The sequence below is a fragment of the Falco biarmicus genome, chromosome 4, assembly GCF_023638135.1.
Source record: "Falco biarmicus isolate bFalBia1 chromosome 4, bFalBia1.pri, whole genome shotgun sequence".
NCBI lineage: Eukaryota > Metazoa > Chordata > Aves > Falconiformes > Falconidae > Falco > Falco biarmicus.
In genome coordinates, this window is record NC_079291.1 from 34,518,918 (window position 1) to 34,532,824 (window position 13,907).

The following is a 13,907-nucleotide window of genomic DNA, read 5'->3' on the forward strand; positions in this document are numbered from 1 at the left end:
TTTTTTAAGCAGATAAGATCAGATTTCCCTCGGAAAAATGGGGAGGAGGAATTGTGTATGTTTTCTGTGACACCTTCCTGGTTAGATTTTCAAACACACTCTAGAAAATGTATTTATCACTGAATATTGATTTTAAAAAATCACAGATACCTTATAATACCAGAATTTTTTTTAGCTAAGTGAAAGTAGTGTCACACATACCATATCTGAATCACCGTGGGTTTCTACCTAAGCTTGTTCCAGAATGACTTTGTCCTGCCCCCAAGATACAGTCTTAAAGAAAGTGGAGAATTTTATCCTCACAATGGTAATAACATTTTCCTGCTTTTTTCAGGGCAGTGCTGGTAACAGAGGAGAAAAAGGTGAGCCAGGACCAAAAGGAAACAAGGTAAAGTGAATTTAAAAATATAAAGCAAATTTATGTCTAGTTTTATTCAAACCATATAAGTTAATATAGCAAAGGAAAAGTATGTTAAAGACATGATTTAAAAGATTGACCTTTGCTATGAGAAGTTTATAGTTAGCTGCTTTAGAAGTGAGAGAGAAAAATTTGAAACTAAACTGCTACCAAGTCAACACTGCTTATCATTCCAGTTTTTCTCTGACAGCAGAGGTGTCTGAAGCTAGCTGAAGGCTCTCTAAGCTCCACAGAGCATTCTAACAGTACACAAATCTCTTGAGCAGAGTGGCTTGTTCTGGTGACTAAGATTTCAGTCATCTAATAAACAGTAGTTTTCTATGTTAAAGTTCAGGAATCTTGTGTCCTTAATTCTGGGAGGAAGTGTGGATGTTGATAAATAGGAAAAGCAACCTCTGCTCCTTGAACAGTGTTCTTGGTTTTAGTGTAGTAGTGGTAATTAGAAGAGCAATACATATTTCAGTTGTATTCCTTTGCTTCCAATAGGGTGATGCTCAAAAAGGAGATCGTGGAGAAAAAGGTGGAGAGGTATGTCACTACTACAGTGCTCACTCATACCTGGTCTTTTCAGATTATCTTCAAGATCCTGATTCACGATTTATTCACAGTTTAGTTCCACTGAACTGAAAATGTATTTTCCATTTTTCACACATCTGTTTTATTCGGTTATTTACAGCAACTAAACTAACTTCTGGTTTAGAGAAGCATTTATACTGAAAGAAACAGTCTAACCATATACTTAAGTATAGAGACAGGCTGCTACTGACAAAAGGAACTTCTGAAATTATGTGATTTTGTATTGACTTGCATTAGACTCATCCCAAAGATAGAATTGGAAATGTCATCACTAAAAACATCTAGATAGCTCTCCGGTGGCTTCTGACATTTGATGTTTCTTAGCTTGGATTCTTGCTGATTCACAGTAGAAAGATTAACAGTACTCCACGCATAAGATTAATTCACCTTAAAAGTCCCATTTAAATGGTAGCATATATCTGCTAAGAGGCTGGTAAACTGAGTGACATATTTACAGCTAATGTTATGAGCAAAAAATACACATCTAAATTTGCAGGAATGTTAAATGATTCCAGAGAGATATTTTACTGTTGTGAATAGTTAAACTTCTGAAAGATAATTCTTTACTGTGGGTTTTTTTTCCTACTTAAGTAGCAGTATGCTATACCTTTGCTTTCTTTTTTATGATTTCCACACACACACCCCCCTTTTTTTTTTTTAATTTTCCACTAGGGACCTCCTGGGTACAAGGGAGACAAGGTAAGATTTTTATAGAATAGAAGTAGTCTGAAAATGGATAGTCACTTGCTGATGGTATATGTGAAAGAATAGAAAGAACAGCCAGTCTTGTCTTCTTGTCATGAGAGCTCCTAATGCAGTTCGTAGAAGTAAATTCATCAGTTATGTAAATGCTTGCAGAGTGGCTTGTTGAAATAAAAAACCACAAACAAACAAACAAACAAAAACTCCAGAAAATGTAATCTAATTATAAAAAGAAAAATGTCAAGACCACACATAAAGCTTCTTTAGAAAGTTGAGGGTTGAATAAGAGGTTAAGTGAAATTGTTTACTACAAATACAAATAGATGTGGCAATTAGCTTTTAAAAAACCTACCAAAGGGAAGTTTACTTTTAAACTAATTATAACTTGCAAGGGATAATGCTTGATTAAAAAAAAAATCTCAAGACAGGCTCTCCAAGAAGCTAAAACAATTATAGTCTTCAATGACTTACAGGAATCTAGAGCTGAAATTTACATTGCAAACTGGACTGTCATAAGCAGAACAGAAACAGAGATAAACCCATTTTGAGTTTGATTAGTTTGGACCTCCCCATTGTTAATAAAAACAATGCCACTCTGAATCTTGTATTAATTAGAAAAATGCTTCAGTCAATTTGTTGGAAACATTATATGGAAATGGGAAATGTAGACTCATATGTCTGTTGATATGTTAAATCATTGGTGGAACACATTCGTAATTCTCTTTCTTCATTCCATTTGTACAATCTCACAACTGTTATTCAGGAGAATTTCAGACATCACAGTAATGAAACCAGAATGTAGAGAGGATCTCTGGAGGCCGTGCAGTGAGGTAGAAAAATACAGCAAAACTTATTAGATATTATATTATCGTCTTACTATGTAGGTTGGAAATTTTGTAGACATTCCCAGAGAGAAGTATCTGTCTTGAGTAGACCATATCTTCTACAGATCGTATCTAATGATACCACTCTCAGGTCATCAGAATCTACTAAACCCTTTGTGCTACTAAACTGCTTGCATAGTCTTTAATGCATGTGGTGTAATCAAAACATCTTGTTTAGCTCTTAACCTTTTCATTTCTTATGAAGGGTGAACGAGGAGAATGTGGATCCCCAGGCATAAAAGGTGAAAGAGTAAGTGTAATTCTTATTTGAACTGTTTCATGTTGATGAAGATACTAGTAAATCATGTGACACATTCATAAACATAACTTGTAAAGAATATTGTAAATTTGGATCATCTTATAATTCCCTGGTAGTAGAGATACATTCATAATAGAAATACGATTAGTAGAAAATGAACCCACAGTTCACCATATTATTTTTTTTCCATTTTGCAGAAGAAATGTGGTCACTTACCTAAAACAAAAGCTGTCCTGACCAATGCCAAGCCCTGCTTACAAAGGACTGTGAGCGTGTTACAGAGTTCACCAGATTTTTTTTTCCTTAAAATGTTTATCTTAATTCAAGTATATAAAGTTATATTACAATAGAAGCGGGTTCTTACACAACCTGAACATCTTTCAGGTCACCAGCCCATCTGTGCTGATACACATTCACACTTCTGCCTGGTCCTCCTTTCCTTTTAACCTGAAGTGCAGAAGTAATACAAATGAATGTAGATTTTTTTCCTGGTTTTTCTACTACAGACTTATGAAGTTAGTAGGTACTACCAACTAGATTGTAATTTATCATTCTATTAAAGCATGTTTCTTCAGTTTTAACATCCATATTATGCTTACCTTTGTAAAAGACCAACTTGAAAAGTTTGTGGTTCCTAGAAACTGTTATTTGATGATGGGTTTCAGGTAGGAATTAGGAAATATTCAAAGCAGCAGTATTTTTCATAAAGAAAAAAGGGCATTATACTATAATAAGAATCTAAAGGCTGAGAATATCCTGTGAGATGTGGGGGTTCAAAATGAGACTCACTGAGCAAGTGAGTCAGAAAAGGCTGGAATATCTATGAAAAGGAGAAAGAGCTGCATCTCTCAGAGAAATAGAGAAAGATCATAACATTTGTATCCAGGCAATAAGTGAGAAATAGCATGAGGTTATGTGAAATGTCTACTAAGATAAAAGGAAGCTGTTGAGGAGCTGGCAAAGAACATAATCAAAGCAGCCAAGAAATCTGGATGTAGAAAACACATGCCAGGGCTGCTGGAAATTTTCTTGTTTCATTTCTCTTGAGGACAGTGATGAAAAAAAAAGTTTGGCATCTGCAGAGAATCCAAGTTATAATGGATTCTGGAATTCAAGAATTTAGCAAAAAAATGAAAATTACAGTCACTTCTGCAATTCTCAGCTTCACATTTATAAATGCAGAAGATAGAACAAAATGATATTTTTTTTTAAAGTAGTCCATGCTGAACAAAATCATCAGAAACAGAATGTAATGGCCAGATATATGAGAAGTAAATTCAGTATTCCAAGGTGGATCTTTAACTGCAGTGATGGATATTAGTGTCGTCTGATTTGGAAATGTTGCATTTTCCTCCTGCCACTTTACAGTCTCACTAATAAGACTGAGTCCAGCAGAGGTTTTGATGCTCTGAATCTGAGTTTTTTTCAAAAGCTGTTCAGGCTTGAAATTCAGACAGTTTATGCTCAGCTTTGAAATCAAAACTGATTCCAGTCACATGTGTGTATTCTACCAAAAGTAGCTATTATTGCATCTGCATATTGTTGTTTGTGCCATCCATTGCTTATTTAGTTTTTTAAGTGGGCTAGAACTGAGTGGGGTTATCGGGATTGCTGGTGGTTGATGTGAGAAGTGGGGGTTCAAAATGAGACTCACTGAGCAAGTGAGTCAGGAAAGGCTGAAATATCTATGAAAAGGAGAAAGAGCTTCATCTCTCAGAGGAATAGAGAAACCTGCCTTGGAGCAAATGCCAGGGAGTAGAGAACTGTTTAAAAATCCCAATCTGATTCTGTAGGGGAAGACAGTTGCTGGGATGTGGCTCTGTCGGTATCGCTGCTGTCTCTATTGATCAAGGCTGTTAGAAGTTCAAAATGTGACATGCCTTGAAAAATGCAACGGTCTGCTGGTGCCTCTGTGTGTGGAGGTGTTGCTAATTAAAAGAGAAGAGAAAGAAAAGACCAGTAAATTATTTGCTGAAAGCGCTTCTGCTTTAGAAATAAATTATAACTTGAGTATTGAGTCAACTGGAAGTGAAATCCCATAGAATATGCATTCTGGTGACTGAAGAAAAAATAGTGCAGCAGAAAGATTTGTGAGCAATCTGCAGTGGCAGTAATTGGGAAGAACCCATTCAATGGATAAATGACAGCTAATGGAGTAGAGGAATACGGCATTTTACTTTTATTTGGATGCATTTTTTTAATGGGTTTTGCAAACTATTAATGTGATTCTGCCATGCTACTGATCAGCAGTTTGAGTTAGTGAGACAAAGTTACCTGAAGTTTCTCTGGTATAAGCACTGCAGCATTTTTTTAAGAATTCTGTATCTAATGTACTTCTAGAAATTTATTTTAAAGACCTGTAGCAAAGAGCAACTAGATGTTAAGTAGCCATTCACAATGCTTGTTTTCAACCAGATACTGAGGATGGAATGTAACAGGCAATTACTGAATACAGAATGAGAACAGCAGTACTCTGGAGAGAGAATAAACTCCCTAGAAAATGCTTGAACAGAGATATGAGTCATGATATGTACACTGCAGTTTTTAATACTTTAAAGCAGATAATAGCTGTTAATCTGATAACTGAATCTTATTTTTCCTCAGGGTTTGGAAGGCCCTTTTGGCCCTAGGGGACCTCGGGGACCTCAGGTAAGGGAACTAAAAGCTACCAAATAAAAAGAAAACACATTATATTCTCTAAGTTTCTTCTACATACAACCTGTCAGCTCTGGGGAGAGCAACATATTTGGTGCACGAGGCACCAAGACAGCAGAGTCTGGCATATCTTTGTCTTCTGTAATTAATTTTCAAAGAAAAAATCTTGGCTGCTGCTGGTGCTTAAAGCTATTCAGAGGTGTGTGGCCCACTTGGGCTCTCCAATGGCAGAGTTCTCCTCTTACCCTGAAGAGTATAATCATGACCTGTTATACCCCTACATGCTAAATTCCTCTTATATTACATGGCAGCATCCACCTTATCTTGGAAGTCTGTACACAGTCCTCCTGAAATATAAGGCAGCCAGAGAGACTGAAATTTATTGGAGAGACTAAAATCTGCAGTAATTATTTAAAAACCTGAGAAATGAGTCAGAGAAAGCCTCAATGTTATTAGGAGCAGAGATTGTTACCACTCTCAGATCAGTGGTCATTTATTTGTTATCTGTGCAAAAGTCCAGCTTGTCCTCTTCTCTCTTTGCAGTTGCAGAAAAGGGTTATTGCTGTCTTTGTGTTTCTTAAAACCTTTGCAATTTCCATTAAAAAATTGGTACCAGACATATAAAAATCGCTGCTGTGTGGAGTAGAGATCTCAAGAAGTTTTACCAATCTCCTAGTAGATCCATAGGCGATGTGGAATGATGACAGCCAGTGCTTGCCCACTCCACTATTGAGCCTGTTTCTGGGTTATATGAAAGAAAACATAATGGGGGCATGATAGGGTAACAGAAATTTGTTGCGTGGTATTAAGGTGTGAACATTTAGTCCTAAATGCCATTTTCAATGTTTTTAAATTATATTTTTCTGCTTTCCTTTTGCTTGGCAATGGACATGCAATAATGCTACAAATGTATTAATCTATTGTTTTATGCTTTAGTAGTTCTGTCTTGTAAGCAATTGGTAAAGATTTGATCTATGCCCCAAAAGATGATGTTTATTCTTGTTTATTAAAAAATGGAAACATATGGAGTCTTAGAGATTTTTGGCCAATTTTTACAGGAATTAACGAGGCAAATCAGATCACCAGCATTTCCCTACATAAATTCAACTCACCATGCAATATATGTTCAGTTTTGCACACTCTGCAAAACAGCAACTGCTGTTGCAAGGCAAGCCATCTCTGAATTGTCGTGCAATGACATAACCTGGTTCTTTTAAGGCAAAATTAACTTCTTTTTTTTTCATATAAAGCATCACTGCAATTACTCCTACATTGTTCCAGTTTTGAGCTTAATGTAACATATTGTTATATATTACAATGGTCTACATTCAGTTTACGTTTGAAAGATTGATTACAAAAAAAAAAACAACCCTAACTGCTGGAAAACAGAAACAGATGAATGTACCACTATACCAGAGAACTAATCAATGGTTACAAGGATTTACTGTAGTTCTGAGCTATGAGAACAAAGTAATTACCATGGGAACCACAACCCACTTAATGACTAAAAGGAAGATAGTATGCAATGAGCTTGAGAATGATTTATCTTATGTATTTATATTAACAGAATATATTATGTATTTCTATTAGCACACCCTGCTTCAACCACATTACCATTTTACTGCTGGGACATTTGTCCATCTCACATCAAAATTATAATTTTTTCCTCAGGAAAAATAGCTTATAAAGTTATAATAAACTGTAATTTTGTGGTATTATTTTTTTGATAGCTCATGATTATTTTTTTCTCCAGTCTTTTAAAAAACTTTATGAAACTTCCACTTCATTTTGATTATCAGCTCTGTTAGTGGCTGTTGCAACATTGATCAGTCTGACGCAACTGGGGAGCCCAGCAGATGCCAGTGGGATGTTCACTAACTCACAAGGCAGTGAACTGGAGGGTTCCAGTAAGAGCTAACATTTTAATGCCAGACTTGGGTGTAATCTATTAATCCTGTGATCTTACTGCTCTTCATAACTAATCAGACCTACCTTTTTCTGGTTTCTGTACCAGCCACTGTATTGGGGAAGGAATCTCCTCAAACTTTATAACTCCAGACAGAGTACCTTACCTACTCTGTCTCTTCCAAAGAGCCATTAATTATTTCCTTGTGTGAAGGGACACAATGGTTGTAGTAATGCCAGGGGAATTAAAATTAACCTCAGCTCATCATCAGAGAGAGACACAGGGGAAGTGATTTTTTCCAAATGGAGGTAAATAGGACAGGACAGCTTGGATTTTTTCACTTGGGAAGAAGAAAGAATATGAAAATGTGGCAAAGTGAGGAATAGGAGGAGAAAGAAACAGAAAGTTTCAGGTAAAACAGTTAAAATTCACATGGAGTAGTAAGATATCCTGTCTGCCAGCACTGGTTATTGGATATTAACAATATTTAATGTGTTGGGCACTTTCACAAGATATGATGCAGAAAATTCTTGTCCTTTAGAGCTTATCATTGTGCTATGTTTTACTGTAGCCCGTTCAGGCCAAATTTAAAAGAAACTTTACATGCATCTTCAAAGGCAACTCATTCTATACTTTGACTTTTGTGTAGGGTATCAGTGGACCTCCAGGTGATCCAGGCCCAAAAGGTATTCAAGGAAGCAAGGTAAGATGTAGTTGTATATGTGTAGATGCTATTTATATAGGGAGAGAGGATGTAGAAACTCTGTGTAGAATCTTTATACTCTACTATACTTTTTCCTCAGTAGATTTTTGTTGGTGGCGTCCTCTGCATGATGATAATGTACACCACTTGCTTGGTACACTATAGTGTCATCATACTACAAAGGCTTGGTATCATTGGCACATATAGCCGATTCTCCCATCTGAGCATCCAAGAGCATTTTGTAGGGCCACAATCGGGTGCTGCCAAGGACCTGTCTGGAGCCACAGCACTTAGGTGGGAATTTAAATCACCTTGAATATGTGTTTTGGCTTCTGCCATCACTTGGGAAGTTTTTTTCTAGAATATTTTTGACTAAAATGTCTTGTCTTTAAAGATTTTAAGTAATTCTACATGGTGGTTAAAATCCTTAGATTGAGTATTTAAAGTAGTTTTTAATTGCTTGTGTACTGTAAAAACTCAAGACAATTTGAAATCAGTAGAGGTGTAAGATTTGGTAAGGTATTTACCAATATAATACCAATTTATAAATAAAGGTATTTATATTTAAAATAGATCATTTAGAGTTAATGAACTACAATTGGTCAAGCAAAATCAGCTGGATAAAGTATCTGATTAATTTAGGCAGTCATCTGGTTTGCAAAACTTTGGGAAATTGTTTCATGTGAATACAGTTGTCTTGCCCATGGGACAGTTATTAACATCATTGTTAGGTACAAAGAGCTCTTTCATGTATCAGTTTGAAAATGTAGGGTCTAATGACAAAGACTTTGTACCACAGGATTACTGATAGCCTGGTTAATACACTGCCATATCTAAGTTATACAGGGCAACTAAATTCACACAGAGCAGTTTGCCAAAGATGCAATATTTAAACACTTATGTTTGGTTTCTTAGGCAACAATTTCATTTGAAGATTCACAGAAATAGATTTAGATAATAGGAAATGTTTATGGTAAAAAGTTTGGAATACTGGCGCCCATCATGATTTTCCTTTTCCTGGCAAAGGCTTTTTCATACTTTTTATTTCTTCAGCTTCTCAACAAAATGCCTGATGGGGAAAGCTGCTACAGAATATTTCAGAAGTGGGGGAAGAAAGAGGGTGGTGGGTCTGAAAGAAGCTATTCATACATGTGGTGGAAAAGTCATGCCTCTCTTTAATTTCCGCACAGCTCATGACAGTAATTTTTTTATCTCTCATTTCACACTGATGAGTCTAAGATAGTAGTACCAGATATTTTTATTATACACTAAACCATATTTGTTGCGTGTTGTTTGTCCTCCTGTCAGTCTCTTCACACACTTTCATGTCTGTAAAATACATGCAGCTCTCTCTAGAATTCATCTATGTTTATATAATATTTATGGTGTCTTGTTATACTTCAGCTGCAGATTTTCAGTATCAGTGAGAAAGTTAGTTCCCTCTTTTGTCAAGCTTCCAACTCTGCAACCTGCTGTTTAAAGTCTATACTCAAGGTTTTCCCAGGCTCAGGCATCTCTCGTAATAAGAATATTGCCAGACATATTTAACTAAATACACTTACATAACTACACTTGTAGAATATAGCAGAAACATATGTCTGTTTAGAGGTTATCTCTTGTCCATACCTAACGCCATGGCTAACCTTTGGCATTTTGGAGCTTATTTGAGATAAGTGCAAAATTTTGTAATGATCAGTACAGATAATCAATGGTTGTTTACAGCTTAATAAACACCCGTTCAGCTAGTAAAGGTCAAGGCCTTTTTTGGTTCAGACACATAGCAGTCTTTCCAATATCTTTTGTCCTTACAGAAGAATTATTCAATTGCTCTTTTAAAATTAGTTTTCATGGCACATAATACAATATCTCTGAAAAGTGGCAGTTATTTATAACTGCCTTGGATAAAATAAATGTCTATTCTTAGTGCAGTTTCTTTGCTAATGTGGCCTTTCCATGCTAATACTTTCTGCTTTTTGACCTAACTAGTGACTTCACCCTGGTATAGCAGAGCTAAAGGCAGTTACATGGCATTAGTATAAATGTGACATAACACAGAACACCACCACTGAATCCTTTTATTCATTGTTTTTGGGCCATGTTGAGGTTTGAAAGAGGAGATTCAGTTTCTCAAAATGTAAACTCCAGATCAAGCTCAGCCTACAGCTGTTTTGGGTCTCATTTGTGAAGTCTACAGTTCACCCATATATCTGGCCAGCTCAGTCCATCTCACACCTCTGTAAGGCAGTGCCATACCCATTCTCTGTCTTTGCAGTCGTAGGCAGCAGACACAGCTCGGGACAGTGTCATCTGTGTGCTGTCTGGCTGCACTGGCTCTGGCAGCCACCAGCAGGAGAGGGTTGGTGGCATTGCAGCTTCAATTAATTTAGTTTGACTTGTCTGAAGCAAGGTAGCATGGAGTCCAGGAACATTGCCCAAAAAATTACTCAAATTTTCATACCTTCTCTCTTAAGCTGCTGGCTGGTCTGTCAGTGTGAAGTCTTACTGGCTGCACAGTACTCTGCTTCCATCCTTTTTCATAATACTGCCTTATCATATTGCCAATAATGAGCTGAATCTCTCGGTCCCACTGTCTGCACTACCAGTCTTTCCACTGACTACAACAGGAACTCAGCCACCCTGTTCCCATGTAGACACCTAAGTTTAGGAGTGATCATACGGAGCTGAATCACATCCTTAAGTTCTTAAAGCCTTTCTGATGCACGTCACAGTCAGTCCTTTAATAACTAACTTAATAACCTCTTTAATATAAAAGCAAACTTTGTCCCTTTGCTTTCACCTTCTTTTCAAATCACATATGAGTATGTCGAACAGCCTGTATCCTGCACAGAATGCAGTTCAGTGTGGCATTAACTAAAACTAGCTTTTGCTACTAAGCAAACTTTAGAAAAAGTTTTCTCTATTTGCATTTCTGCAAAGTTATAACATCTCAAACATATCTAAATAATTTGATTGCCTTACATACAAATCTTCTCCGTAAAGAGGCTGAGGCATTTAAAATGGCAAATTTGAACTCCACTTCTATATAAAAAGAGTACATTAACTCATCTTATATTATTACTAATTTACCTGATTAAGTATATTTCCATTTAACCAAATGCTGAACTTGCATGTTAACAGTAAACCTACAACACAGTATAAAACACAGTAAGTTTAAGAGAAAAACAGTAGAGTTTAACAGGACATTTCACTCAGACACAGTTAGGAGTTGGGAACTGGCTATTTCACTGTGTATCTCCTGTCTTCTGAAGCAGTCATCTTGGTCCTGTTCCCCAAGCATGTCACGAGCAAAGGACCGGGATTATTCTGTTGGTTTTCTGTCCTACTGACTTTCTATTGCCTATTGGCAGTGTTTCAATAGAAAGATGATAATTTTAAAAAAGAAAAATTATGTTTTTAAAGCCAAATTCTACATTATTTTCTCTGCCTCACTAACTTAAAATACCAGGAAAAAATATCATTCATAGCTGTGCTTTATTTCTTAGACATTTGCTTCACTTTAAGTCATTCTTCAGCTTCATCAGCCATGACATATTATTTGCATTGTAACATAAAGCAAAAACTTGAATCAAAGTGTACCATAAACCTCATTCAGCTTTAAAACATGTAAAGAAAATTACAAAAATGCCATAGGAAAAATTTTGTAATTCTTTTATCACACAGAATTAATTAACTGAACTTGCAGAACAGCAATTTATAACCCTGGGTCTAAGGTACAGACGCTCAACTTTTGTCAAACTGCAGCTTATAGGAGCAAGGAACTCAGATGTGTTCCTTATCTCACTAAGAATGCAAGGGTGGCCCACAGTACAATTTTTCTGGCTGATACAACCATTTCCAAAAACGCAGAGGACACTATCTCACTAAGAGAAGGACTAGAAGTGCCAGAAACAGAAAGTTGGCAAAGAGAGGAACCATGACACTCTTGGTTCTGCTCTAGTAATATCCTTTATTCCTGCCTAGGTGGCCAGGGACTGGCTAGATGGCTTGTTAATAGGTGATTTGGGGATTAAATCAGTTTTGGTTGCTTTTGCTTGGTTTGCTTCTCAAAGACCGTGCTGAAGTTACTACAGGAAGCCACGGGCTTTCAAAAGGGGATACAGGATGTAAAGCTAGTATGCTTTATTAATAGAAAGAAAATATTTACTTGCTCTGTAAATGTGATACATTCTGTTGTAAGTAGTAGTGTCCAGAAACATTATCCTGTGAGAATTCCATCTCTTTTCCAGCATTCCTAGTAACCCGTTTCCTGCCATTTTCATACTTATGTTCTTCATATCTCTTGACTGCATTGGTTAATACAGTAAAATAACATCCAAACTGGCTACTGCATATACTTTTGTTGGGTTTATTTATTATTACATATATTATGTGGTTATATTCTCTTCAGAAGACAGCTTTGCCCTTCAACAGTAATAAAAAACAGGAAAAATGCAAATATTCTAACACAAAAGGACTTCATGCATCTTGGTTTCCTCTCTAAAAATGAAACAGAATCGCCATGATTTCTCTGGAAAACAGAGTTCTAAGAGGGAATATAATGCCCTTTATTTTGATCAAGCATATTTCTCAGCCCTAACGTTCTGCTCCTTGCATTTTTGCAAAGTTGAAGTACTTTATTGGGTTGAACAATGTAAAATGTGCACATCCACTTTCCCCTAGTATTCTTGGTGTTAGATAAAAAAATGAATTTTCAATATGCATGTATATTGATTTATTCAAAATAGTAGGCTTTATTTTGTGTCTGTCTCCATTAATTTATTAAAAACTCTTTAACTAAAATTTATTTTTAAAAAAACGAACAATATATTCTATACAATAGCACCAGTGAGTTTCCATAAGAGTGTTTATATTCAAGAGAATTTTGAAAATGTGTTTGTTAGTGAGGGGAATAATAGTGACTATTTGCAAATTTCAGTGGACAATTTACAAAGAGGATGATACAGTTACAGATTATAAACCGGGCAATAAAATCAGGAAATAGGCATGGCCTGTGCTCCACTCATAAAGAAGTGATGAACAGGGAGCGTACTTATGGTTATAATTTCAGAAGTGTCATTGGGTTTGTTTGTTTAAACTCTTAGACCAGCTACTAGAAATGAAGTACACGTTTCTAGAAACAATGCTGTATTCCTGAAAAGACTGAAAACAACACATTCTTAAAAGCTACTGCTATAGTAAGAGCCTCTCTGGAAAAATTCATATGCATATTAAGATTCTGAATTCGAGTTTAAAGTTGTATGAACAGATGTGTATTCAGACTTTTAAGGAAATAGTTAAGTTTGAATGTGTGTATTCAAAACAGTTATTCCCATAAAGATATCTTGGGATAATTCTGTGAAAAATCCATCACTGCATATTTTCCTGAAAATGTGTCCCAGAATGAACTGCTAAGGGGTGCTCCTTCTTCTCTGATGACTTATAAATTCTTTCCTTACTTATGTGGCAAGTTACATCTTTCCCAGGAGACTGAAAAATCCAATTTCCCTGTAAAGAAGTGTAGTTCCTAGTATCTCAGCTAGCTTAGAAATACAAAATACCAATAATATCTATTAAAATATATCTACTTGCATTGTTGCTGCCAATGTTTACTTTAAAGATAAAATAATTATATTTGAAAGATTGTTTTTATTATAGCTTAATCATTATCACATTACAGACTGAAATACAGTGTCTTAGTGTTCCTCACAATATGTATGTGCTCTCTTAAAAGTAAAATTATTTATATTGGCACTAACTGATACTCACCATAACATGGCAAACTATTGTTGGGGTGGGTGGGGCGG

At 36.0% G+C, this 13,907-nt stretch overlaps 1 protein-coding gene across 1 annotated transcript in view; it reads left to right on the forward strand.

The window, feature by feature from the left end:
* COL28A1 (collagen type XXVIII alpha 1 chain) overlaps positions 1–13,907 on the forward strand; it is an 83,368-nt gene that overhangs the window by 19,288 nt on the left and 50,173 nt on the right. The window contains exons 14-19 of the mRNA XM_056338014.1: positions 335–388; positions 905–946; positions 1,667–1,693; positions 2,786–2,830; positions 5,444–5,488; positions 8,050–8,103. Coding sequence (XP_056193989.1) covers positions 335–388; positions 905–946; positions 1,667–1,693; positions 2,786–2,830; positions 5,444–5,488; positions 8,050–8,103 — 267 coding nt within the window. The remainder of the gene's footprint in view (positions 1–334; positions 389–904; positions 947–1,666; positions 1,694–2,785; positions 2,831–5,443; positions 5,489–8,049; positions 8,104–13,907) is intronic.